The following is a 24763-nucleotide window of genomic DNA, read 5'->3' as shown; positions in this document are numbered from 1 at the left end:
GAGTGTGTGTGTGTTGACACTGCTGACCGTTTGGCCTGTCTCATCTGTTAAGCGTCGCTAATACCACCCAGGCCACCTGTTGTTGTCGTGATCTAACCATCTGAGCCAAAAGATCTTGCATTATTAGCTTCTTGTGTCACTCTGGAGCACTTTACAGTTACAATTATCAAGGCACTGATGAATTTAAACTGGCATAGAGGAGATAAAACAAGGACTGAATGATCTCAGATGATCCTTTATTATTATATATCAATATAACCAAAACACAAGAACCATTATCCACGAATTCATGTCAGCAGTAGTTTTATTTATTGGCAAAGCAAATCGTTTATAACACTTGAGAACAATTAGTGGCACTTAAGTGTCCATGAAAGGCCACGAGACAGGGTGGACACATAGTTGTGAATAAATTGTGCGAAGGTGATATAATAACATTCTTGGACATGGACAACAGAGACCTGCATGTGCGAATGAATAGTGTACCACAAGTACATTCAGAATACACGGTCCAAGAGTTTCTGTTACATGTCTAAAAAAGACAATACATTGCGACCACAGCGAGTACAAAACATGGAAACTATGAATATTTTCTCAACATGATTCTCCATTTAAAGAGGTTATGCTCAAATGGAAAAGGCAAGGGGGGAAAAGCACTGTGATACAATCACTGGTATCACTGGTAGGCTATTAGATGTAGGGCTAAAGCTAGCTAGCTATCGAGCTAACGATCAGTGGTCAAAAGTGCAGTGCCAAATAACAGGTACAGCGTTGTATTTTTCCAGTTCATTCTTCCTTAAAACGGCTGAACACATCAGGATAGGAGCTGTGATTGATTTTGGCTTTAAGCCTATTCCCCAGTTAAGGAATAGACATAACATTAGCAAGACCTTTAGGCTAATCTTTGCTCCGACTTACTCCTACACAACATGCAACACCCACTCACATGTCAGCGCCAGCTAGTCTGGGCCTCCATGTAGTAACAGTATGCGTGCGTCTGTGCTGGACTAGAGTGGATTTTCATTACTCCAAAGCTTTCAAGTGTGCGTAGGGAGGGGTATGGGAACGCTGTAATACCTGAGGGCACCTTTTCACCAGTGTGTGTGTGTGTGTGTTCTTGTACTTGCTACATATTGAGGACTAGAATACTATTTAACCAACAGAGTGAAGTCATTTTTGGAAAGTGAGGACATTTTAGCCGGTCCTCACATCTTCAGAGGGCCGCTTGAAGGTCAAGACTTGGTTTTAGGGTTAGAATCAGGTTCTGGTTAGGTTTAGGGTCAAGGTTAGGGTCAGGCAGTCAGTTGAGATGGTTAGGGTTAGGGTGAGGGGCTAGGGAATGTATTTAAAAAAGTGAAAGTCCTCACAAAGATATAAGTACAAGGATGCGTGTGTGTGTGTGTGTGTGTGTGTGTGTGTGTGTGTGTGAGTTTATGGGGAGGAGGTGACGTTCTGTTTGGTACTAGAATCAAATCAGATGGTGATGACGGTTGTTTCCACATTCAGTGATGGCAAACTACCTGTATGTGTGTTATTTTAGCTGTTTGACAGTACAATTAAAAACAGATGATGGAAACAACAGCTCGTTAAACAAGTGGCAGACAGATAGTCTTTAAGCGTTAGGCAGCCTCTCCTGACACATCTCCAAGGGCCTTTTGAATGCTCCCCTCCCAAAGACCTCCACATTGCTCACTAGCCAGGAGATTACATTGCCCGGGATGTAGGATGTACAGTTGGCCATAGACTGGATCTCCAAAGGCTTTAGAACACGGTCCCAAATGTTAACCTGACTCAGCTCACCCACGAAAGCCTGTCCCGCATCAAAGCGCCCACCCACAACGTCCTGTAAGAGTCATAAAGGGCAGGATGTAAATAAAAGCAGCATCACCATCAACAACAAAACTATTAAAGGTAATTATCCTTCTGAGCTGTGGGAGGAAGTCTGCCACTATAGATGCACTTGGAATTCAACTTCATTCGTTTTTTTTTAATTGCCTTTTACTTCTCAATACTGACACGACCAAAAGGTACTGTGACATGTGTGTAAATGATGTATATTTCTAATGTTTAGACTATATTCCTGTATGCAACATGTATAGTTTACAGTTTTTTCAGGGACACACCATAAACATTAACATGTCTGTCACAAGACATTTGCTTTCAGAAAGAATGAGTTTACTGTTTGCTTTGGCAACAACTTTGTACCCTTCCGACGTAGCTCTTTAATTTTGGACTAATAAAAGTGTATGCTATTATATTTCTGTGAGGCTGCTAATGCTAACGTCAGGATGCTAACATGCTACGAGTCAGCGTTACAGTGTGACTTGTTTTCTTTTGAGTGTTGTGACATGCTTGGAAAAAGCTAAAAAAAAAACACCATATATAACAGGGTCGATTTTTATAACTTAATTGATTAATTGAGGTACAAAAAAATGTGAAAGAAGAAAAAGGATTTTGTATTTTTGCAAAAAGTTAATTAATCATTTCCTCACCACAGTACAAACTTTTTCCTACTCCGTTTGGACATGAAATACTTAAGTAAATAAATAAGTTTTCCTTGAGTGTTGTGGCTGTAATTTACTACCTAATTTTAAAAATATTGTTTGTCTCTTTTATATTCCTTCTGGAAGGACCAATATTGTGATCAGAGCAAATTATATCATCTTGTATTTAAACTAAAACTTCAATTATGTTTAACTTGCCATCTGTTGCTTCCTATATATCATTGTCAGTCATACGATTAGAAAACGCTCTCGGTGAAATACAGTCTCATCTATTGGATTTATGAACAGTGATGCATCTCATTAATTCATGCTGGCATTTTTAATAATGCAGTGAGGGTCTGGAGGGAGATCTCTGCATCTATGGACAGTGACATGTTCACTGGTCTCTTGTTTCATTTAGAAAACCTGGCATTTTCTTTGGCCTGGTTTCAATCTGATAATCCTCCATAAATGACTTGGGGAGTGTTTGGTTTGTGACGATGCGAACATTCTTTTTTCAACTGATAAAAGGAAACAATGATAATTTCAGGAAAGCAGCTTTCTAAAAGCTACAGATTCAAATATGTTAAAGATTTTGGGAGCCACTGGACATGCTTACCTGTTCCTGCCCCAGTATGATGACTCCTCCTGGTTTGATGGGGTGCCAGGCTGCCAGATTGTCTCCAGTTCCCTGCTTCTCCCCATCCTGGTAAGCCTCCCACTGACCATCCCGTGTTGTCCAGGCGATACAGATGTGGTGCCACCTGCCGTCACGTACCTCCAAGGGCAGCTGGGCAACCTTAAACCAGATGTTGCACCTCAGCTTTCATTCTGAGACCTAAATATCGTTGTCTTCGTAAAATAATCACCTCTGTCATTTTTCAAGTTTTTTTGGAAAACACAAAAAAAATCATAAGGAATTGATTTATGCAAAAAACTAAAAACTGCTAAAAATGATTTAGGCAATTATTTTAAGAAGGTGACGATATATGAAAACAGCCACAGGAGTTTAGTTTGCAAAACCACAATGACTCACCTTGTCATTGATGAGTAGCTCAATTGGGTTATTGCCCCATTCGATCAGAACGATTTCATTGGCTTGCCCTGGGACACCGTAAGAGAATGGCGTCCCAATGCCAGGGCTGGCATTGGACTTGATCCACATGCAGAGTGTGAATGCATACATCTCTGGTAGGGTCTTGGTGATGCGGCCGTAAAGGTAGTTCGTACGCTGGGGAAGGGAAAGTTTGAATTGCTCTGGGGACTTAAAGTCTCCTCCTCCTGTCCAAGCAAAGACAGAGAGAAAAGAGAGGGAGTGAAAGAATGAGAGGGGTGACAAGTGTCACATTAGGTCTGTTTTTTAAAGTTGTTAGTGGACCCTGGGAATGAAAGCGAGGGGGAAATGGCCATCACCTCCCTTTATGTTTATTCCACGCGGTTTTAAACAGCGTTCATAAAAGTAAAATGATGTGATTGTGTGACAGGCTTCTCCTCATCCATCAAACCTTCTGAGATCCCTTAATTTTGAGTGCATTTCCTTCTCTCATTTCTGTTTCTGTAGGTTTCATGTGCAGCGTTTTATATTTCTTCACTTATAACATGTTCTTCAAGTTAGTTACCTAACCATTTCTCCTTGATGATGATGTAAATATTGGATCAGCCTGCAGTACCTTTCTCCAGCTCACTGATCCTCTCCACCAGAGCATTGAGTGTGCTCTCTGTCTTCAGCCTGTACGCAGCCGTGGCGTTGGACAGCAAGCTCTTCTCCTCCTCCAGGTTGCTGACTTTCTTTAGGAGCTGTTTCTCCAGCTCCCCGAGGCGACGCTGCAGCAGGTCACGGAGCTCGCTGGGGAATGAAGCGCCAGATATGTTGGCCCGCAATTGCTGTTGCTAAGGAAGGATGGACAGGATGACATGAGCGGGAGGTGCACATTGATGACCAAAAGAGCTGCATAACACTTTACATCCCTATTACGTGTCGCTCTGTATTCTGAATACTGCTGGGTATCAAAAATATAACCACGTATATATTTCCCTATCAATTTTATTGCTCAGCCTTAATACTGAATGTATGAGGAAGAATTCATAAAATGAAAATGGACTTCACTCATAACATTTCTGATGCACAAATTAGTTCTCCGACACTGTAAGATTTATTTTACTCTCAGTTTAGTCAGACGGACAGGAAGCAAAGCCTGGCGGCTAACACTTGCTTCTGACATCTGTTGTGAAGTACATGATAATAGCTCACTGAAGATTAAAGTAATGCGTTTTCTATAGCGATCAGGCTTTGCTTCCTGTCTGTAAGACTACACTGAGGGAACAATCCTGTCCTGTTTAAAAACAAGTTTGGTCAATGATCATTTCAGGAATGTGGCCTAAACTATCTAACTTTTGCTTTATTGACAAAATGGTAACACTTCTCCTTTGCTCACATCTCTGTGTTTGATCCCTAGAACGCTTCCCAGAAATGCTACTCTACAGTTGAATAATGAATTGACAGTATGTCGTAATCCAGTAGATCCTTCCTGAGAATCAAACAAAGCTTTTACGCATGTATTTGATGGAGCAGCAAAGCTTTGCGCAGTTACCTCCAGGTTCTCCAGCCGGTCCTTGAGCCCCTGCATGGTTTTCCCAAGACTGTCAATGGTGTCATTGGGATCTCTGGGAACATCTCCCATTGTGTTCTGCTTCTCTTTACCCCATGAAGCCCCCTTCTCGTACTTCTTATCGTCGGTGGCTGAGACGCAGAGGGACAGTTTGGTGGTCAGCTCGTTGATGGTTCCCAGCTGTTTAGAGATGGTTTCTTTCTGTTGGAGGATTGTCTCCCGGAGCTGCATGACAGTGTTTCTCAGTTCTTCCTCCTGGCTTCCCGCGCTTAGTTCGGGGAGCAGAGTCACCGGGCAGCTGGCGTCTCCGGTGAGGGGGATCGCGCGGCAGATGTACCGCTTCCCGTCGTCTGGTTGGCCGCTCGCTTGGTGACTGCAGCCCAGCGCGCAGAAACATAACAATCCGTACAAAAGTCTGAGCATAACTGGAGCAGTGAAAAGTCTAACCTAAAACCTTAAAACGCTCTCTCAAAAAAGGCTCCACTTATTAAAGTGGTCGTTCACCCACATATCACCTACTTTTTGCAAGCGCGCGACATGTAAACGAAACAAGCTGAAACATCAAGAGCAGAAAATCAGCTGAAGAGTGAGTCGGTCAGTCTAAGCCCGGTTAAGGAGACTATTCTTGGCACAAACAGAGCGCAGAGTGGTGCTGATCGGACAGTTCCTCTTAGAAAAGAGGATTACCAAAAAAAGGTGTCTGTAGGAGGTCCCCGATTGGTTGTAGTAGGCTGACGTCAGCAGCCAGCTGGGGCAGACAAATATTCATCCGTTTGTAAAGTTAATTAAGCAGGTAATGGTCTGGTTCATGACGGTTGTCACGATACACTGACAGATTTGATCCACTTTCGTGGCTTCACATTCTTACTTCCCCTCGCTCTAATTCGTCGTCATCTTCCGCTTATTCCTTTCTAGAAAGGGTCGCGGGGGGCTGGAGCCTATCCCAGCATCTACGGGCGAGAGGCGGGGTTCACCCTGGACAGGTCGCCAGTCCATCGCAGGGCCAACATACAGAGACGAACAACCATTCACACTCACATTCATAGCAATCATACAGTCAATTTAGAGTATCAATCAGCCTTGTCCCCAAATTGCATGTCTTTGGCCTGTGGGAGGAAGCTGGAGTACCAGAGAGAACCCACACAGGAACAGGGAGAACATGCAGACTCCACACAGAAAGATCCTGTGCTGGAGCCGGGACTCAAACCCAGAACCTTCTTGCTGTGAGGCCACAGTGCTGACCACTGCACCACCGTGCAGCCCCCTCGCTCTAATTTTTGCTTCATAATATCTTAAATCTTATAACATCCTCTGAGATCTTTGATAAGGGAAGTAAAATTGACATGAAATAGTGATAATAATGATACTACCACTACTACTACTACTACTACTACTAATGATAACGATAATAATAATAATAATAGTAATAATAATATAAAAGTTAGAGTTGCATCTATCACCTAAATAAAATTCCCAAAGGGCTTCACAAAAATAAATGGTTGAAAATGAAAAAATTTTATTTAAAAAAAAGAGGCAATAAAAGTCGATAATAAAATAATAAAATACGTACATAATATGTAACAAGTGATATGTAATTGGGTCCCTATGCATCTAATACGATACTTATTACAAGTTGTGAATACCATCATAAACAAGGGTTAGGGCGAAGGGTTGTTTGAGGTTAATAAGGTGAGAATGATGCCCTACTGAGCTTAACAAAACTAGCAATGCATGCCTATTATAACCACTTCTTTCAACACCTAGATTTGTTAAGCCTGCAATTAGTTATAGCCATTCTGCACCATAAATAAATATATAACGAGTGGCATCATCAACGCATAGAGGTATCTAGGTCAGCTGTCAAAAACATGAGGGGTTATTCGGGATGCAGATGACACTTGTCGATGAAGCAAGCCACCAAGAACCACGTGTGGGGGTAAACAATTAGCAACAGCTGCCTACCCGGCCGTGAAAGGTCAATAAATCCTGGTGAGCAGACTGGAAGACACACCACTGTGCTTTGAACATGGCACCCAACCATGCTCCCAATCACCCGTCGTCGTCACTCGGGGATGTCAGCGATGACAATATTACACAACATAAATAATCCTGGTAGCTGAGATACATTTTCTTTTACAGGTGCTCAGTTGAAGACATTCCATTTTTATCCATCCTGTTTTAAGAGCCCCAGCTGAGTCCCACTTTTCCCTACAACAACCGTGGCCGTAAAATATACGGTGGCTCAGTAGTCACGTTCGCAATAAATATGCTTTCATTTCCTTCAGAGGGACAATACACCCTTCAGCCAAAACAGTAAAACCATTGACAGGTCTCCTGTTGAAAATAGAACAATAGATTCCTCCTTCAGAAGGATTATGTTGTTGATATGATTATAACTGAATCTGTTTGTGGGAGTTGATTTGTTTCACAGATTCAATTAAAAACCAAATCATATTATTCCTATGGGGGGGGGGGGGGGGGGAGTTATCGCGGGGACATTCAAGTGCCCTTATTGTAAAGTGTTCTTAATTTGCTCTGGATAAATGTTCAAGCACATAGAACATGTTGATATTTTCATTAAAATAGTAATGATGTGAAGTTGCTTGTCGGCATGACACATCGACAGACTCCCTCCAGTTTCTTATTTCCAGAATCAATCTAGTAAGCAGCTGGTGGGCCAGCATGTTCCATTCTCTTCTATTAGAGGAGCTGTGGTTGCTGTCAGCCAATCAGAAAGCTGCACATATCTATCTTTTTATGTTCCTAAAGCCTACATTGAAATAGTGTGGAGATCTGGAGCACGAGATAGATATTAATGTTGTGTTTCTTTGCAGTAATCACTTTCAATCATTTGCTGTGGTATATTTCCAGGAGAGATACATTCTTAATGAACATGATGATTTCTCCATGAAGTGAATGAAATACCGTATTTTAAGACAATTATACAAACTGGAGAAAGAAAAAAAGAGAAAGAAAGAAGGTAAGAATGAAAGAAAGAAAGAAAGAACGAATTTTTAAAACAGCATCCGGGAGCAGGAACCAACAATCAACACCTCTGGTTTGTTCTTGTTGAAGCTTGTACAAACCAGTTAGAATCCTTGGCGACAGACTCTACCTCTCTTTGTCTAACACAGAATACTTTACCCAGACATCGCACCTATTTTCTGGTTTCTGGGTGACAAATATAAAAGATACCTGTCATTCCATCTTGTTACACAGTTAATGGAAACCAAAGAATTGGTTTAAAAAAGGCAAGATGTGCTGTGAGATTACAATTTTTAATATGTTCACAAAACCGGAATATTGTCTGGTCTTTTATTCAACAAAAACATTTTATTATGCAGACCTCATGTGGGTTTAAGGAGTTTGCAGCTTTAGATCCATGAATATATTTTCAGTACAATGATGATTCAGACTCAATCTCAAGGAAAGTGCACTTCTTTCTTTATGACAAATAATGCTGGTGTGATCTGGCTGCATCATGAGGGCATCAACAGCTGCAACACTGCACTGAGAAAACACAAATCTAATGGACTGATGAGTGGTTTTGCAAAGATAGAAAACCAGAGTGTCATCTACTCTCCTCTCTCAGAATAAAGCCCCTGTCAGGAAAAAAATATAGTCCCACTAATGAAAGAAGCCCGACATCACAATAAACCTGAGACAAATATCTTTTAGCAGACCATTATTACTTAGGGAACAGAGAGTACAAAAGAGAACGAGAATGTCACATTACATGTCAAATTATCACTTACATTATAGGTGACACCCACTGAAAGTCATGCTTCCTCCTGCGGCACATTCAGGCGGTAAAGCAGAGAGTTATTAATTAAAACCCATCAACAAAGCGTGTACGTATGATATAATAGATTGGTCCAGAGAAATGATGGCCATCTTTCAAGAAGGCGTCATTATTTTCAAAACCATTTGAAAAAGAGGAAAAATTGCCAGCAAATATGTATCAATGTGTTCGTTTGTATAAATAATTATGTGGATAAATGAAGGTCAAAATTCTTTGGTAGCTATCTCATATTTAGACTGCGACTGTGGGATTTAATCTCTTTCCGAATATATTTTTTAGGGGTTGTTGTGAAACAGTGTTTTCTTGGATGAAATACTTCAGTTATGTGACTGTTTTTTTCCTCTCATTTTGAGATCTTTTTATTCAGCATGTTGAGGGTTTTGTATTTTATTTTATTTAATATCACCAACAATATTTATCACAGAGTTGTCATGCACAAAGTCTCAGTTGCAGACTTGGAGACTAAAAAGGTCTCAAGGTTTAATCAGTCCAGGATCAGTAAACAAATATCTGTCAGCACAGGGAACAGTAGAACTGCCACATGAAATCAGAGATAAAATAAATACAGGGCAAAATGGGTTGACATCATTTAAGCTCACTGAAAAAGTAATGCTTCAATACTGACTGTGGGGTCGAGACAAACTGGCATAGAGGGAAGGGAAGACATGACTTAAATACACTGAGGAGAGACAGGTGAAACATTAGGGCCTGGTAATCACACACAGTGGCAGGAAGTGAAGAATCTGTCATGAGAGAGACAGGTGAGAACCAAAATGAAAGCACAAGACAGGACGCTTGAGGAATAAACTAAGACAAATCAAAACAAAATCACCTATGTGGCACTGGAGCGTGAATCCCCGATGGAAGCCTATGTACACGTCATATCCTGTACCGTGCAACACAACTCTGAGGAAGGTGAATAACCAAAACAAGTGTGTTTGTTGCTGCTACCCACTTCATTTAACAAAAGAAGAAGAAAAAAATATGAAGGCCTCTGCATTGTAGCCTTTTCACTCTATACAAAGCAATTAAATAAATGAAAATGAACTGTGACGTGCTCAGATTTGTTAATTGTTATACTAAGATGATTACAAAATCCTTCAAAGATTTCAATTTCTAACATTAATACAACAAGAACAGACAACTGAAAAGATTGAAATGCACAAATGAAATATTTTTCACTCCAGATTTCTGGCTAATACTTCTACATAACATTTCACATTTAGCCTTTATTGCTGTCTCAATTTGAAGTCCATATGTCTTTGTAAAGTCTCTGTTATGAAAAGATAACCACTGAAGATCAAGTTTGAGGCCAATTTCCTGTGTTTTTTCCCCCCCCAAACCCCAACTGACACCAGAATTCAAATAATAAGAAATGACATGGATGTGTAACAGTGTACTTTCTGTTGATACCAGAGTTATACTGGACATATTTTTCAATTCTTGGTCCTCAGGGTATCAAGCCAAGTGTTAATTGTTAACAATTTCCCTTTAAGGAGAGGGAATCGAAACAAGAAATGCTGCTGATTGCTTTAATCACGAATCACTCTATTAATTCAAACATTTTTTTTTATAAAAAGAACAATGGGGGAGTGATTTTCCACAGTAAATAGAATATTTTATTTTCTAATGTCATGGATGGGTTGAACTGAGTTGAGCTCAGTTCAAAAGAGTAAATGAGTCCCCTGTGTTTTATTATTCATAAAGGTTTGTGTTATGACATTGAAGATGTCAGATTGTACAGACGTCACACACTGATTAGCTCAGTGGACTGCCATCGTGTGGTAGAAACAAAAAGCTTATAACTAATAATTGTATTCAGTCAATAATTTGGATTTTGAATCCATGAATGAGATCATATTCAAGTGCTTTGTTGACTGACTTTTTTCTCGTAATTTTTCCACACAAATGTTATACACATTGATGTGAGTTGCTAAATTTGTAGACACTCCACTGTGTTTTGGCAGGTAAGGTCATTAAGGAAGCTTTCACTGTATCATTTGATCACTGACATTCTTGAAAATAAATGCAACCATCCATCCATCCATCCATCCATTTTCTATACTGCTTATCTGCTAAGGGTTGTGGGGAAATGCAGCCATTCTGGATCAAAATAAATTAAAATCAATGATAAAATACGATATCATTTGCATCTTCTCACTTATAGTATAGGCTTTTCAAGTATAAAATAATAATCCATCCTTATTTCATCATTAATCAAGCCATTAAATGTATATCTCTAAACCCTTAACAAACCACTGTGATTATTTGATACAACAAGCCTTTCGTGTTTCTTAAAGGGCTCCATACGTAAACTCCTGGCTACGTTTTAAAGCGTCATGTAATAACTCCAAAGCGGTGGATGCTTAGGAAACACTGGGGGACAACTACTTCTTGTGGAACTGCCGACAGCGACCTGCGCAGTTACTCGCTAATATTACTTCCTTTTCAAAAAGTAGCAGCAGTCAGAAGACCATCGAAAATGACGGTCATAGAACCGCTCACGCTACCTATAATATCCTTCCGCCAGTACTAGAAAAGATACTTTCTACAATAACACTAATTTCCCGGAATATAAAATAGTTTGATTATAAGTTTTATACATTTGAACGTGCATATATTTTGATAAAATTGCATCTATGCATTTACAATGGAAAATGTTGCACAAAATGCGGAGTGATACAATACATCTTTCACGGTCGGAAGCACTGGACCGCGGCGCGGCGGACTGGCACACAAGCGGCAGCGTCTGGTGTGGGACTATGTAAGTGTCAATGGTTTTGAGTTTTGGCTGAAATGTAGGTTGCTGTAATAGCTCCCGCTGTGTATGGAGTTTTGTACATGTGCATGTGTAAAAATATGGTTTTCTCTGTGTTATGCTTCTTTCTCGTAAACAGGATTTGGGTTTGCGCGAGCGCTTTATTTCTTAGCTTTTTAGCTAACAGTGGCGAATGTGTTTTGCGATTTTTGCGTGATAACGGATTTGAAGTGGTTTGAGGAATTAATGTATAAGGATGAAAGGACTTCACTTCACACTGCCGTACTAATGTAAACCCCGGAAAATGTGCTTTTAATTTAGAAATACTACAGAAGTTAATGCACATTGTGCTAGCTAACGCTTGTGATGATGTCATCATTGTGCGCCTGTTGTGAGTTTGGAGCATGTACGTTCTGTGCTCGGTTTGTTTAGCAAAAAGTATACATTTTATTATATTGATCATAGACCAAGTGTTCTTTCTTGAATAAACTGGAACTGTTTTTTCCCGGTTTCAGTATAGGTTGTTTAATTTTGTCTTCTCTCCTATACGCAGTGTAATGCAATCCCACTGAGATCTGTGCTGGCTGCTGGCTGCCCCATTGTACCCTCTGCAGCTCGGTCTGCTCTGATCGCAACCATGGCCTTTGTGCCTGCTCCGAGCCCCACTGTGGTTGACCAGACCACCCTGATGAAGAAGTACCTCCAGTTTGTGGCAGCCCTCACAGATGCCAACACACGTAGGTTTATGCATCTAGTCGCAATATGTCAGACGTTACAAATGTCAGATATTATAAGTCCACAAGCAAAATGTATTGACTTTGATTAATTGAATCACGATTGATCCATATTAATCACATAATTTTGGCTCAGTGTACTTTGTTGTATAAATGACGAGTTAGATAACATACTTGTGTTCAGCATGGACAATATGATGAGAGCGATGTGCTTTAGTCCAGACAAAGGTACATTGTGTGTGTGTGTGTGTGTGTGTGTGTGTGTGTGAATGTGTGTGAGAGAGTGAGTAACTAGATGTACCTTTTGATCGATCTGGACGCTGAAAGTAAAACTGATAAGATCTGAGAGTCTCTGTTGAGCACATGATGAAGGCCATGAAAAGTGAAGCAGCGTAATTAGGAAATCTAATTGATGATGATGCTCTGTTCTTCAACTTCCAGCTGATGAGACAAAGCTGAAGATGATGCAGGAGGTCAGCGAGAACTTTGAGGTGAGTTTGTCAGATGTGCAGTGGAGGACATTAATTTTCTTTGTCGCATGTTGTATTTTGATAGTTCTTAAGAACCCCATTGAGGTGTAATTAGCTAATGTCTGATTCCCAAACTGGGATACGCACGGTATACAGAACTCCATGAACTTAGTTGTATCTCAAACTAAAGTTTTCTCTTGAAGTGGAAATACACCTTTTTTTTTGTCAATTTCAGAATGTCACATCTTCGCCTCAATACTCCACCTTCTTGGAACACATCATCCCTCGCTTCCTCACATTTCTTCAGGATGGAGAGGTGCAATTCCTTCAAGAAAAACCCACACAGGTATGTGGGATAAAACAATACCATGGTCTCTCTTTTACGCCTGTCATTTTTTTTTCTATTCATGAATTAAATAACTGTAGTTGCCTATTGTTAAATCAATATTAAATTTGTGGTTATACTGTGCACCTGTTGCTCTTCCAAACACATCACCTGGAATAAGTGCAGTTCATTTCAAATGTTACCAGCGTATTCAGGGTTACTCTTGGGGCTTTAAAGATTTCTTCCATTCCAACAGCAACTGAGAAAGCTTGTTCTGGAAATTATCCACCGCATCCCAACAAACGAACACCTTCGACCACACACCAAGAACATCCTGTCTGTGATGTTTCGCTTCCTAGAGGTAAGGCTACTATTCTTTTACAATGTGACAAAAACATGCCGTGTGTGTTTGCGTGTTCCACATTTGTTTTTTTTTGTTTGTTTTGCTTTTGCATCATTCTGTCTGTTTGAAACTGTATTTTGAGAAGATGTATCACTAATGGTTGATTATTATCTCTTTTTTTTTTCCAACCGTGAACGAGTGATAGTTTTCCAAAGCTTAGCAATGAACACAAAGTTCTGGTAAACTAAAATTATCGACCTGCCGGATGCAGCAAATTTTGCTTTTTACATTGTGGTGGTTTTGGTCCTCAATTGAAAATATTCAGAAGACTCAATGAAATCATTTGGATTAGTTGCCGAGTGAGTTTCTTTTTCTTTTCAATTAAAAAAATAAGAGAATCATTGTTCGTATTTGGCTGTGACAACTTGGACAAAATTACTCTTATATACAATTGCAGTTTTTAGGGTTCATATCACTGAAAATAGATGGGAAAAGCTTTCAAAAAAAGGCTTAAAATTGTGGAAATTTGATTTACCTTAATATAAGAGCGTATGCGGTTCAACAAAAAAAACACATTTATATTGTTTTTAACCACGTAGCTGGTCTTTGATTCTAATTAAATATATCCTGGTAATTAAAAAAAAAAATTGTAATATGTAAACAGACGTTTCAGATGATCAGTGGTCATGAAAGTTATTGCACACACACATTACATTACATCACAAAAGTTTAAAATCAATTGAATAAGAGATTAAAGGTTGTCCTTTTTGCCTTTTTTTTTTTCCTAGATTGAAAGCGAGGAAAACGTGCTGATATGCCTTCGCATTATTATCGAGCTGCACAAACAGTTCCGCCCTCCAATCTCTCAGGAGGTGAGTTTCTCAGCCTTGTTATTTTGACATTTCTGCTAAGCCACTGAAAGTGATATTGATGGAACTCAACAAGTTTATAGTTCTCTAATCAATTAGGAAGCATTTGCCCTGTACTGATCCTGTCATTCAGAGAGGGGGCAGATCCATGTCTACCATCATTGCTTCAATTGTGCTGAATTACCGACTGGTGAAGGAAGAATTTTGGCTGTTACAAGTGGACGGAGTCTATGGGATCCTCTCCCGTTAATTCCAGGAGAACAGTCCCACTAATCATACTCATAATTTAAATGTAGATTGTTAGCTTTAATAGTTAGAGCTGTTATTTAAACTTGTCAGATACACATTTATATGACAGCCAATCAAATATATGTATCCAACTGGACTTCACGGTTTTCAGAATAATCGTTCAAACCGTTTTTCCTTATTTTGGCAATTGTGTTTTGAATGGGACGCCAGATATTGCTGTCATTTGAAGTCATGGTGAAGGATTCCATTTACGAAACTAAGACCCCTAAAATGAGGAAATGATTGAAGAATTACTTAACTGACACAATTATAGAATAGTTGCCAACCCTATTAAGGATATATAATTCTTTTCCTCTTAGATTAACCAGGAGAGAATGTGAAACGATAAAGCACAATGCTTCAGCATATCCTAAATCATCTATTTTGAATGTTCTCTACAAATAGATTCATCACTTCTTGGACTTTGTGAAACAAATTTACAAAGACCTCCCCAAAGTCGTTGTAAGTACCATCTCATGTGCTTTGTGTTGATTCCCTTATTTCTCTCGACTCATGTCTGTTGCCCCTCCTTTATATTCCTAAATTTCCTTTACTCACACTCCCCGTCTTCCTTATTCAGGCCAGGTACTTTGAGAACCCACAGGTGATAGCAGAAAACACAGTTCCCTCCCCAGAAATGGTGGGAATGATAACATCTGTGTTGGTGAAGACTGCACCTGAGAGGGAGGACAGCGAAACACGAACGGTAATAAAACGTTTCATGGGATTGTACATGACCAGTTCCAACACTTTCAGTACCACGTGTGATCACTGGATGGCGGCAGTGTGTAGCATTAGCAGACTGACCAAGAGGGCTAAAATAAATCCAGATGTTCAAGTGGACATAAGTTGTTTTTTTTTTAAACTGAAATGAGATTTTAAATGTATAATTTTATAAGAAGTAAATAAGCCATGTGGCCATACCAGTCAGAAGACAGTTACCTTGAGGAGCCTGCTGCTGCATTGGCTGCCAGTTTCTCCCATTGAATCGTAATGAAATCTCAATAAATCCTGTTTGATATTGACTTGGAAAAGGTTCCAGATGTATTCCTTCCAGAAACGGATCAACTTATTTGTTTCCCTTTTGTTCACTGAGGCAGTGGTCTCTTTGTCAGAGACACCTCCTTTGATAATGGGTCTTTAGACATGATCAGCGGCCAAAATGCGCCTCATTAGTCATCCTTATCATGTTCTCCACTCTGCCTCCAGCACACCATCATCCCTCGGGGGTCCTTGTCTCTCAAGGTGCTGGCAGAGCTGCCGATCATAGTGGTGCTAATGTATCAGGTGAGTCAAATATTCCCTTATCATTGCATGCAGTTACTTTATGGCTCATTAGCAGGAAAAAGCCATAAAGCCACTGCTAAATTATGTATTTTTGCCCCACCTCCCAAAATCTTTTCAGTGTAAATGCCTTGGGAGCACATGAAAATAGCACAATTAATTTCTAGGTTTTTGGATGATTGCACTTCATTATTTTTTTGGGTGAGGGGGTAAAAATGTCCTATTTATATCAAAGACATTGACACTGCTAACTCATTTACATGTTTAGATAACTGGAGTCATGGAAGGTCTTACATAGGTTCCACTGAAAATAGATTTGGAATCTTGGAGTCAATCCCCTCATCTTTCATAATGTCTGTGGATTAATAGGGCTTAAGCTTTCCATTGATTAAGACTCTTTATTTTCTCTCTTTTCAGCTCTATAAGCTGAATATACACAACGTCGTGTCAGAGTTTGTGCCTCTCATCATGAATACCATCATGCTCCAGGTGTCTCCACAGGCCAGGTAACCTGCATCTCCGTGTCAGTTCATTTTCTCCTCACAGCCCTCCAAATGAGGTTTGGCACGTTTCAGGTGAATTGATCTCGTTTTTTTCCTCGCCATTCCTCCTGAAAAGAAGATTTGTTGACGGCGTTTGTCTGCACTCTGCCTGCCAGAATTTAAAATCCATTTGAGGAAGTTAAAATGGTAGAAATTGGCTTTGCAGGTGGTGAAATCATCAGATGAGGGTTGTGAGGAGCATTCTGAACAGGAAGGAAATTGGAGAGGGATAACTTAGGAATAAATGCCTCGGCATTCTCTGGCAGGTAGAGACATTCTCTCTGACTTACAGGAACAGCTGCGATGCAAACAAACAAGTCATCCATGTAGAACTGACTCCCACATGTAGACCTGCAGTTTCAACCTCCATTAATTGTCACCCACTGCAGGTGTGACATCATTCATGTTTTCATTTTGGCTGGATGGTATGGCCTAAAAATAAATTTCACCACCCTGAAATGAACATTTTTAATCATTTCTTTAAAACAAATCTGAACTGTCGACGCTTCCTTTTTGTAAATTTGTTAGTTAATGTGATTTTTTTTTTAATTAAAAAAAAAATTAACCGTTAATTCAATTTAATAGAATTGATTAATTGCCCAGCTGTAAATTGCGCCGTTTCCTTTGCAGGCAACACAAGCTTTATAATAAGGAGCTGTATGCAGACTTCATCGCTGCGCAGATCAAGACTCTCTCGTTTCTTGCCTACATCATCCGAATCTACCAGGTAGACCTCTTTACTCTGTGTCCATTCCATCACAACATGACCAGCTCAGTACATAATAAGTTATGCTTGTTTCCTACCTCCCGATGGGCCAAATTTGGTCGATAGGCCTCACTTTTAACAGCGTTTTCATATCTGTGAGTAGTTTCCTCCCCAGCATTTTGCCATTTATATATCTTATTTAACTTTTAATGTCTCAAAAGTTCCGTTGTACTGTAATGTACTGCTCAATTACCTGTTGGAAAGGAAAAGATGAGGATGCCGGTAAAGAAGCACACACCCTTTGAACAATAATGGTGGATTTTTTTTTTCTTTCTTCCCTTTCTTCTTGTGGGTATCAGGTGATTGGCACAAAGTACAGCTGTATAATGTGTGTTCACTGATAGGACAATAACGAAGCTGTGAAGAATAAAGATAAAACAGGCTCAGAAAATTTAATTAAGAATGAATGAACGGCCCTATTGGTTTGCTTTTCTACTCTCCTGGCTTGTGAACAGGAAAAATGAAAATAAGAACTGGAAAAATTGACACAAATATCAACTTCAAATTAGATAATGCTAGATAGTTGTCTGTTACGTGAGCCATGGCAGTTTTAGTTAAAAAAAAAAAAATCTGTAAAGTCTGAAACTTGACAAATTGTAAAAATCACTACCAAATCCTAAATTCAAAAAGAAAGCAGGGACGAAAAGTATATGGATTGAATGTATCAAGACTGTGTCAAAGCAACAGTATGATGATCATTTTTTTTAGTTAATCTTTAATTATACCATATCATTCATGGCTGGCCTGCCTGGCTCACTCAGTGAAGTCTGATTTTATTGAACATGGTCTAATTTTGTTCCACTGTGTTTAAAGTTCAATTTCAGGAACATATCTGACCAGCCGTCATTTTAAAATTAATTGTGCTTTTAATCTTGTGTGTGTCCACCAAATCAGGACCTGGTGGGGAAGTACTCTCAGCAGATGGTGAAGGGTATGCTGCAGCTGCTGACCAACTGTCCCTCTGAGACTGCTCACCTCCGCAAGGAACTGCTCATTGCAGCCAAGCACATCCTCACAACTGACCTACGCAGCCGTATGTATACACACACACAAATGTATTTCATGCAGTGTGAAATATGAAGCTGATCTGTATTATTTTCTACAATGCTAATAATTACTAATATTGTTTTTTTTTCTCCTGAGCTTGATGAATGGAAAGGCTAATTGTAGTTTGAAGTGTTCCTCCTCATGAGAAACATCTGAAATATTCTTGCAGAGTAACAATCACATCTCTGAAATACACAGTACAACCTATGTATACAAATTTGTGTTGTTGTGGTGCCTGAGGAATGAAAAGTGAAAGGGAATCAAACCAATTAAAGGTGGGAAAACAGTCAGATCTTAATCTTGAACAAGAATTTACATTCTTGATGATGTGGAGTCATGAAATCAGGTTTTCCTGCTGCCAAAGAAAGGAGCAGTGCTACAATTGGTAATTAGTCACCATTATATTTGTCAAAACAATGATCTGTTATGTATTGACGTGTGTTATGCTACCGTGTTTCAATCATTTTGAATTGAAATGGTTTATCGCAAATAAGGCTTTGGAATAATGGCGCATCTTTCTTTCTTTTTCCACACCTAAATTAAATCATAATGGAAAAATGTATCTCTTGAATGTGTTTCAGAGTTCATACCCTGTATGGATAAACTTTTCGATGAATCCATCCTGATTGGCTCCGGCTACACGGCTCGTGAGACCCTTCGGTGAGTTGCGTGTCTGTTATTGTGATCGTTTGATCTTTGTGGTTCCAGTGCCCTCTCTCTGTGTGGGTGATTGCTCAGCCAGGTGCCTTAAGTGTCCCAGCATATTAATCAGGCGTGTCTCAGTGCTGGTGAAATTCTCAAGGAAGCCGACTGAAACGCTTCGTCTGAGATCACACTGTCAACTTGTCATGTACACACACATCTCCAGAGGGCAGGCTTCTCACACGTCCTCCTGTGGGTCAATTTGAAAGCCTCTTCGACCCTCCATCAACTGCCAAACAAGCTCACCTCTTCAACAAAATAGCTGTCATTTCACATTAGTGCTGCAGGAAACAAGTTGGATGAGACCTGGCAGCACTATCAGTGTCACTCATTAGCTCACCTCTCTCTTTCTCCTTTACATATGCCAAGATCAGCAGCCTTTCCTGCCTTCACCTTTACTGATTATCTTTTCTTTTTTTTTTACTCCACTCTTACTGGGCCTGTCATCTTTTCCAGACCGCTCGCCTACAGTACACTAGCAGACCTGGTGCACCATGTTCGTCAGAACTTACCCCTGACGGATTTATCTCTTGCTGTGCAACTATTTGCCAAGAACATCGATGATGAGTCCCTTCCAAGTAACATTCAGACCATGTCCTGCAAGCTGTTGCTCAACCTGGTGGACTGCATTCGCTCAAAGTCAGAGCAGGAGAACGGTAATGGCCGGGACATCCTGATGAGGATGCTGGAGGTAGGCAGTACAGAGCTGGGGTCAACCAGAGATATTCATGTACATTTCACAACTTGATTTTTCTTCCTTTCCTTATGAATCAGGTATTTGTGCTGAAGTTTCACACAATTGCACGCTATCAGCTCGTCTCTATCTTCAAGAAGTGTAAACCCCAGTCAGAGATGGGTGTGGTTGATCCAGGTGCCCTGCCAGGGGTCCCCGCCACACCCACTCCATCTACTACCCCTGCCATCCCACCTCCTGCTCCCCCTACACCAGTTTCTGGAATACCACAACCCCCTACGACGCCCTTTGACCGACCAGGCGAGAAAGAAGACAAGCAGACGTTTCAGGTGTCAGACTGCCGAAGCTTAGTCAAGACCCTGGTATGCGGCGTGAAGACAATTACTTGGGGCATCACCTCATGCAAGGCACCTGGAGGTGAGAGGACAACTTGGATGCTGTTAAGAATTTTGTATCAAATCATCCAGCACACAAATGAATATGTTTGTTTGTTTGTTTTTTCTTTTCTAGAGGCACAATTCATTCCCAACAAGCAGCTCCAGCCCAAGGAGACACAAATCTACATCAAGCTGGTGAAATATGCCATGCAGGCCTTGGACATCTACCAGGTACTCCACAGACACTTCAAAGTCAATAACATTTTTATTTGTTTTTAAGGTCAATTCCCCACTAGTTTTGCTTTTCTCATATGTCGTATGTTTAAACAAGAAATGAAAAAGTACAGCAATAACAAAACAGACATAAAAATCCCTCTGATAAACACATGGCTCTGATAGATGAATGCTCACATGTCTCTTTATGACCAGGTACAAGTTGCCAATAACCAGCAAACCTATATCCGAGTGGCCAACTGCCAGACTGTACGCATGAAGGAGGAAAAAGAGGTTCTGGAGCACTTTGCTGGGGTCTTCACTATGATGAACCCTCTCACATTCAAAGAGATTTTTCAAACTACTGTGCCATACATGGTGGAAAGAATCTCTAAGAACTACGCCCTGCAGGTGCGCCATAATAAAAATATGGAGTTTTTCTGTTTTCATTTATGGCTTGTTGACAAATTGTTTTTTTTTTCTCCTTTTTCATAGATTGTGGCAAACTCTTTCCTTGCCAACCTGTCAACATCTGCTCTATTTGCCACCATCCTAGTAGAGTATCTTCTTGAAAGACTGCCAGAGATGGGCTCCAATGTTGAACTGTCAAATCTCTACCTCAAGCTCTTCAAACTGGTCTTTGGATCAGTGTCATTATTTGCTGCTGAGAATGAACAGATGCTCAAGGTAAATTGACATGTGATGAGATGCATATCTGTGCTTTTTTTTTCTTTTTTTTTTCACTTTTATGTATCATGACCCTGTTTCCTCAGCCCCACCTGCACAAGATAGTGAACAGCTCCATGGAGCTAGCCCAATCAGCTAAGGAACCCTACAACTACTTCCTCCTTCTCCGTGCTCTCTTTCGCTCTATTGGGGGAGGCAGCCATGACCTGCTCTACCAAGAGTTTCTGCCACTTCTACCCAACCTGCTGCAAGGTAAAGCCTCCTATTACTCATCTTATTCATCTGGTGAAAGGAGAAAACTCTCAGTAGTTGCTTATTTCTAATATATTCATCTCCATTTAGGTCTGAACATGCTGCAGAGTGGTCTTCACAAGCAGCACATGAAGGACCTGTTTGTGGAGTTGTGTTTGACAGTGCCAGTGCGTCTTAGCTCCTTGCTGCCCTACCTACCTATGTTGATGGATCCCCTGGTATCTGCCCTCAATGGCTCTCAGACTCTGGTCAGCCAAGGCCTTCGTACCCTGGAGCTGTGTGTGGACAACCTGCAGCCTGACTTCCTCTATGACCATATCCAGCCTGTCAGGGCTGAACTCATGCAGGTAAGGGATATTGCATCTGCACTAGAATAAATTAATGATGTAATAAACCAGGTCTACGCTTTAAATAATTTCAACCAAGAAGTTCAGTCATCAGAGATGCTGCCTGATGTTGATTTCTGCAAGCAGGGGGGCTGTTTAACACTGATTTATCTTCAGATTTGGCTCAGTCAACAGGTCTATTTTTGTTTTTTTTCCAACCCTTTGTGGCTCTTCAGATATTGCACCACCATCCACTGGCCCGAGTGTGGGTGCTGTAGAAACCTTTTTAAAACGAGTATAAACAGAAGTATCATGTGTCCATAAGTTCTACAGCTGTGTCTGTAGGTATCTACTTCAGAGAACAATACTAACCAAAGAAGGACAGTTATAAGATTAAAAAAAAAAGTAATTCATGGCCATTCAATAAATCCTACTCTCGTTGTCAGATTGTACACCTGCCCTCTAGTGGTCAGTTGGTCTCAAGATCATTATCTGCAGATAACGTACAGAATCAGGATCCCTCCTCTGAATCTTCACCGTGGTCTTTTTTTTAACATCTCCACACTGAAGTGAATATTTCCGTGCTTTCTGTGCTCTAGGCCTTATGGCGCACCCTCCGAAACCCAGCTGAGAGTATCTCCCATGTAGCTTACCGAGTCTTAGGGAAATTCGGTGGCAGTAACAGGAAGATGCTGAAGGAGTCTCAGAGGCTGCACTATGTGGTGACTGAGGTCCAGGGGCCCAGCATCAAGGCAGAATTCACTGACTGCAAGGCCTCAATACAGCTACCCATGGAAAAGGTAAGACCACACTGCTATTGTTGGTAAGGAATTCTTCCTTGATGAGGGTTAGTGGATGCTTTTACCCGACTTTTCAGTTCTTCCCTGTCTGCCTTTCTATTTAGATGTAGAATTAAATGTAAAAAAGCTTGGTATTGCTCATTATTGTTCTCGAAAGAGAGCGATATATCCTTGTCAGGAGTTTGTGTGTGTCAAAGAGAGATTGAGTGTGAGGACATCTGTATGTCCTCCATATAATTAAATTCATCTCCCGTTTCCCCTCCTCATTCCCAGTCAGTAATCATCAATCTTCTGTGAGCCACCACGGCGGCATTATTTACTCTCACTAATGGCTACTCTTCTTTGTGGCTATCTGTCTGTGTTTTTGCCATTGTCTAGGCACAAGACACACACACACACACACACACACACACACACACACACAAACACATTCTGAAGTCTTAATACAGCTGTATGAAAAGCTTGCACACTGAAGCAGTGATTACGTCATCTATGGTAGACAGAGAGATGAAGTCATAGCATCATTCCTAAACTTTGGAGGTTAAAGTTAAAAGTTGTGTTTTCTTAGTAGTTAGCATGCAAAATATTTGAGACTTCTTCAAGAGTACTTTTTCAGAGTCCCAGTCCTGACATAATAGCTTGATATTCTAATAAACTGGCAGGTCTACAATTCAATTATTCTGTGCCCTCATCTACTCTGACTATTCTTCCCTCCTTCTCTCCCTCCTTTCCTCTTGTCTGAGTGGCATTAATTAGTTCATTTTCTCCCTTTTAAGTGTCTGGCTGCTGTGGCTTGTCAGCCCATAATGTAGAAATCATAATGACCTTTGCTCAGCCAGATGGTGCTTTGTTACTTCCTGCAAATTAATCACAAATATAGTCTTATATTGCAACTTAACTCCCATCTTACTAATTTGAAAATATTGGCATTTTTATCAGAGAAAAGTAGTTGTATTGTACACATTCTGAAGAGATTTGTGCTCTATTCCTTAGGCAATAGAGACGGCTCTAGACTGTCTGAAGAGTGCCAACACGGAGCCGTACTACAGACGACAAGCCTGGGAGGTTATTAAGTGTTTCTTGGTGGCCATGACCAGTCTGGATGATAACAAACATGCTCTCTACCAGCTTCTCTCTCATCCCAAGTAAGTGAACATCTGGTTTGCAATTCTAATGTTAATAGTGTACAAAAATGTGCTCCACTATTAATTCCTTTACCAGAGCAAAACAACATTTTGTACAGGCTTGTAAATGTACTAAATAATGTTTGGTTTTGTGTAAGTTTCAACAGTAACAAGGCTCCATACTAACTTTGGAGTGGAGCACAACATTTTGTTGTGCGCTACATAAATGGAAATGCCACACTTTATAATTGTAAGAAGTGACAAGTTGTAGGAATAACTTAAGTCTTATTTTAAAGTTCCCATCAAAAAGTGAGGTTTGAATTTATTCGAAGTGGCACACATGCTGTTTACTGGAGTAGATTGATAATTTGAAATCAATTATTTTTTTAGTTATTCACAGAGCACCAGATCAAGTTTTATCACCAGGAGCTCATCACTTATGATGACATATACCACATTAATATTTTTCCCTTAATTTTACGGATTGACAAATTGAAGGAAAGATTTGTTTTATTTTAAAGATCCCATTCAAAAAGTTAAGTATACAAGACCAAATGAATGTAGAAAAGGAAACAATACATATGGTACACATGCAGGTATTGTGATATATTCTTTTTATTATGAAAATACAAATAAGTATGTCCAATTGTAAAAAAAAAAAAAATAGATGTATATAATCACTTCCTGTGTTGCAAATTTGCCCTCAAAATAAAAGTAGCAATGCCTTATTAGTAGCATTTTGTCAGAGCTGCCTTTTTGAGCCTTAGTCTGAAAAATCAACTGCAAAACAAGTGATTCTATTGTGTACCTGTCACAGTGGATAGCCAAAATTACTCCATACTTGTTTTGACTCCATATCATTATACTATGCAGAACCGGTCAAGGAGGCAGCAAACTTAATTTTCACTGACCACACTGAGAACAGTTCATATAATACAGCGATTCTTGGTTTGCCATTTCAATTCTTATGACCATTCTTGTTGGAAAGAGCAACTCTTCATCCTCACCAACAATGGATAACCTGATTACTGAATGCTCCCGTCTTTTCTCTTTTCTCTACCCCTCGCTGAACTCCACCCAAACCCAAGCTATCTTTCTATCACCCTGATTCACCACCTCCTGCTCCATGTCTAGTACCTCCTACCCTGTCCCACCACCTGCTGTCATGCCCTGCTTTCAGTCCCTCATCTACACCTCTCTCCCTAACCCTGCCTCATCAATTCCATCTCAAGAGCGTGAGTTGCTAATTACACCCCCCTCGGTCCCCCCAA

At 40.2% G+C, this 24763-nt stretch overlaps 2 protein-coding genes across 3 annotated transcripts in view; one reads left to right on the top strand and one right to left on the bottom strand.

Annotated features, from left to right (window-relative positions):
• Positions 1–261: 261 nt before the first annotated feature.
• nptx2b (neuronal pentraxin IIb) lies at positions 262–5713 on the bottom strand. The gene is made up of 5 exons (XM_086195022.1): positions 5072–5713; positions 4151–4370; positions 3517–3761; positions 3100–3279; positions 262–1840 (listed from the first exon to the last, which is right to left on the bottom strand). The coding sequence occupies exons 1-5, from the start codon at positions 5510–5512 to the stop codon at positions 1610–1612; spliced, it is 1317 nt and encodes a 438-aa protein (XP_086051148.1). The 5' UTR covers positions 5513–5713; the 3' UTR covers positions 262–1609.
• A 5909-nt stretch (positions 5714–11622) lies between these two features.
• trrap (transformation/transcription domain-associated protein) overlaps positions 11623–24763 on the top strand; it is an 82908-nt gene continuing 69767 nt past the window's right edge. For both annotated transcript variants that reach the window (XM_086194888.1, XM_086194887.1), the window contains exons 1-22: positions 11623–11655; positions 12203–12386; positions 12825–12874; positions 13089–13199; positions 13435–13539; positions 14310–14393; positions 15084–15140; positions 15259–15384; positions 15888–15965; positions 16380–16468; positions 17135–17231; positions 18165–18303; positions 18899–18977; positions 19476–19710; positions 19794–20130; positions 20224–20321; positions 20520–20714; positions 20799–20990; positions 21077–21242; positions 21333–21589; positions 22168–22368; positions 23362–23513. In XM_086194888.1, the coding sequence (XP_086051014.1) occupies positions 12287–12386; positions 12825–12874; positions 13089–13199; positions 13435–13539; positions 14310–14393; positions 15084–15140; positions 15259–15384; positions 15888–15965; positions 16380–16468; positions 17135–17231; positions 18165–18303; positions 18899–18977; positions 19476–19710; positions 19794–20130; positions 20224–20321; positions 20520–20714; positions 20799–20990; positions 21077–21242; positions 21333–21589; positions 22168–22368; positions 23362–23513 (2948 nt within the window). In that variant the 5' untranslated portion in view covers positions 11623–11655; positions 12203–12286. The remainder of the gene's footprint in view (positions 11656–12202; positions 12387–12824; positions 12875–13088; positions 13200–13434; positions 13540–14309; positions 14394–15083; positions 15141–15258; positions 15385–15887; positions 15966–16379; positions 16469–17134; positions 17232–18164; positions 18304–18898; positions 18978–19475; positions 19711–19793; positions 20131–20223; positions 20322–20519; positions 20715–20798; positions 20991–21076; positions 21243–21332; positions 21590–22167; positions 22369–23361; positions 23514–24763) is intronic.

This window comes from Aulostomus chinensis, chromosome 23 (genome assembly GCF_037954235.1).
Source record: "Aulostomus chinensis isolate RoL2024-O1b breed Wild chromosome 23, RoL_Achi_v1.0, whole genome shotgun sequence".
NCBI classification, from domain to species: Eukaryota; Metazoa; Chordata; class Actinopteri; order Syngnathiformes; family Aulostomidae; genus Aulostomus; species Aulostomus chinensis.
The sequence above is the reverse complement of the archived record's forward strand: the minus strand, read 5'-3'. Positions and strand labels throughout refer to the sequence as shown.

Excerpts from the sequence above, each read along its gene's own strand:
- nptx2b (XM_086195022.1), bottom strand. The coding sequence starts at position 5,512 with ATGCTCAGACTTTTGTACGGATTGTTATGTTTCTGCGCGCTGGGCTGC. Across the intron at positions 4,371-5,071 it reads ACCGGCTGGAGAACCTGGAG|CAACAGCAATTGCGGGCCAA; the intron begins GTAACTGCGCAA and ends ATCCTTCCTTAG. Across the intron at positions 3,280-3,516 it reads AGCTACTCATCAATGACAAG|GTTGCCCAGCTGCCCTTGGA; the intron begins GTGAGTCATTGT and ends ATCTGGTTTAAG.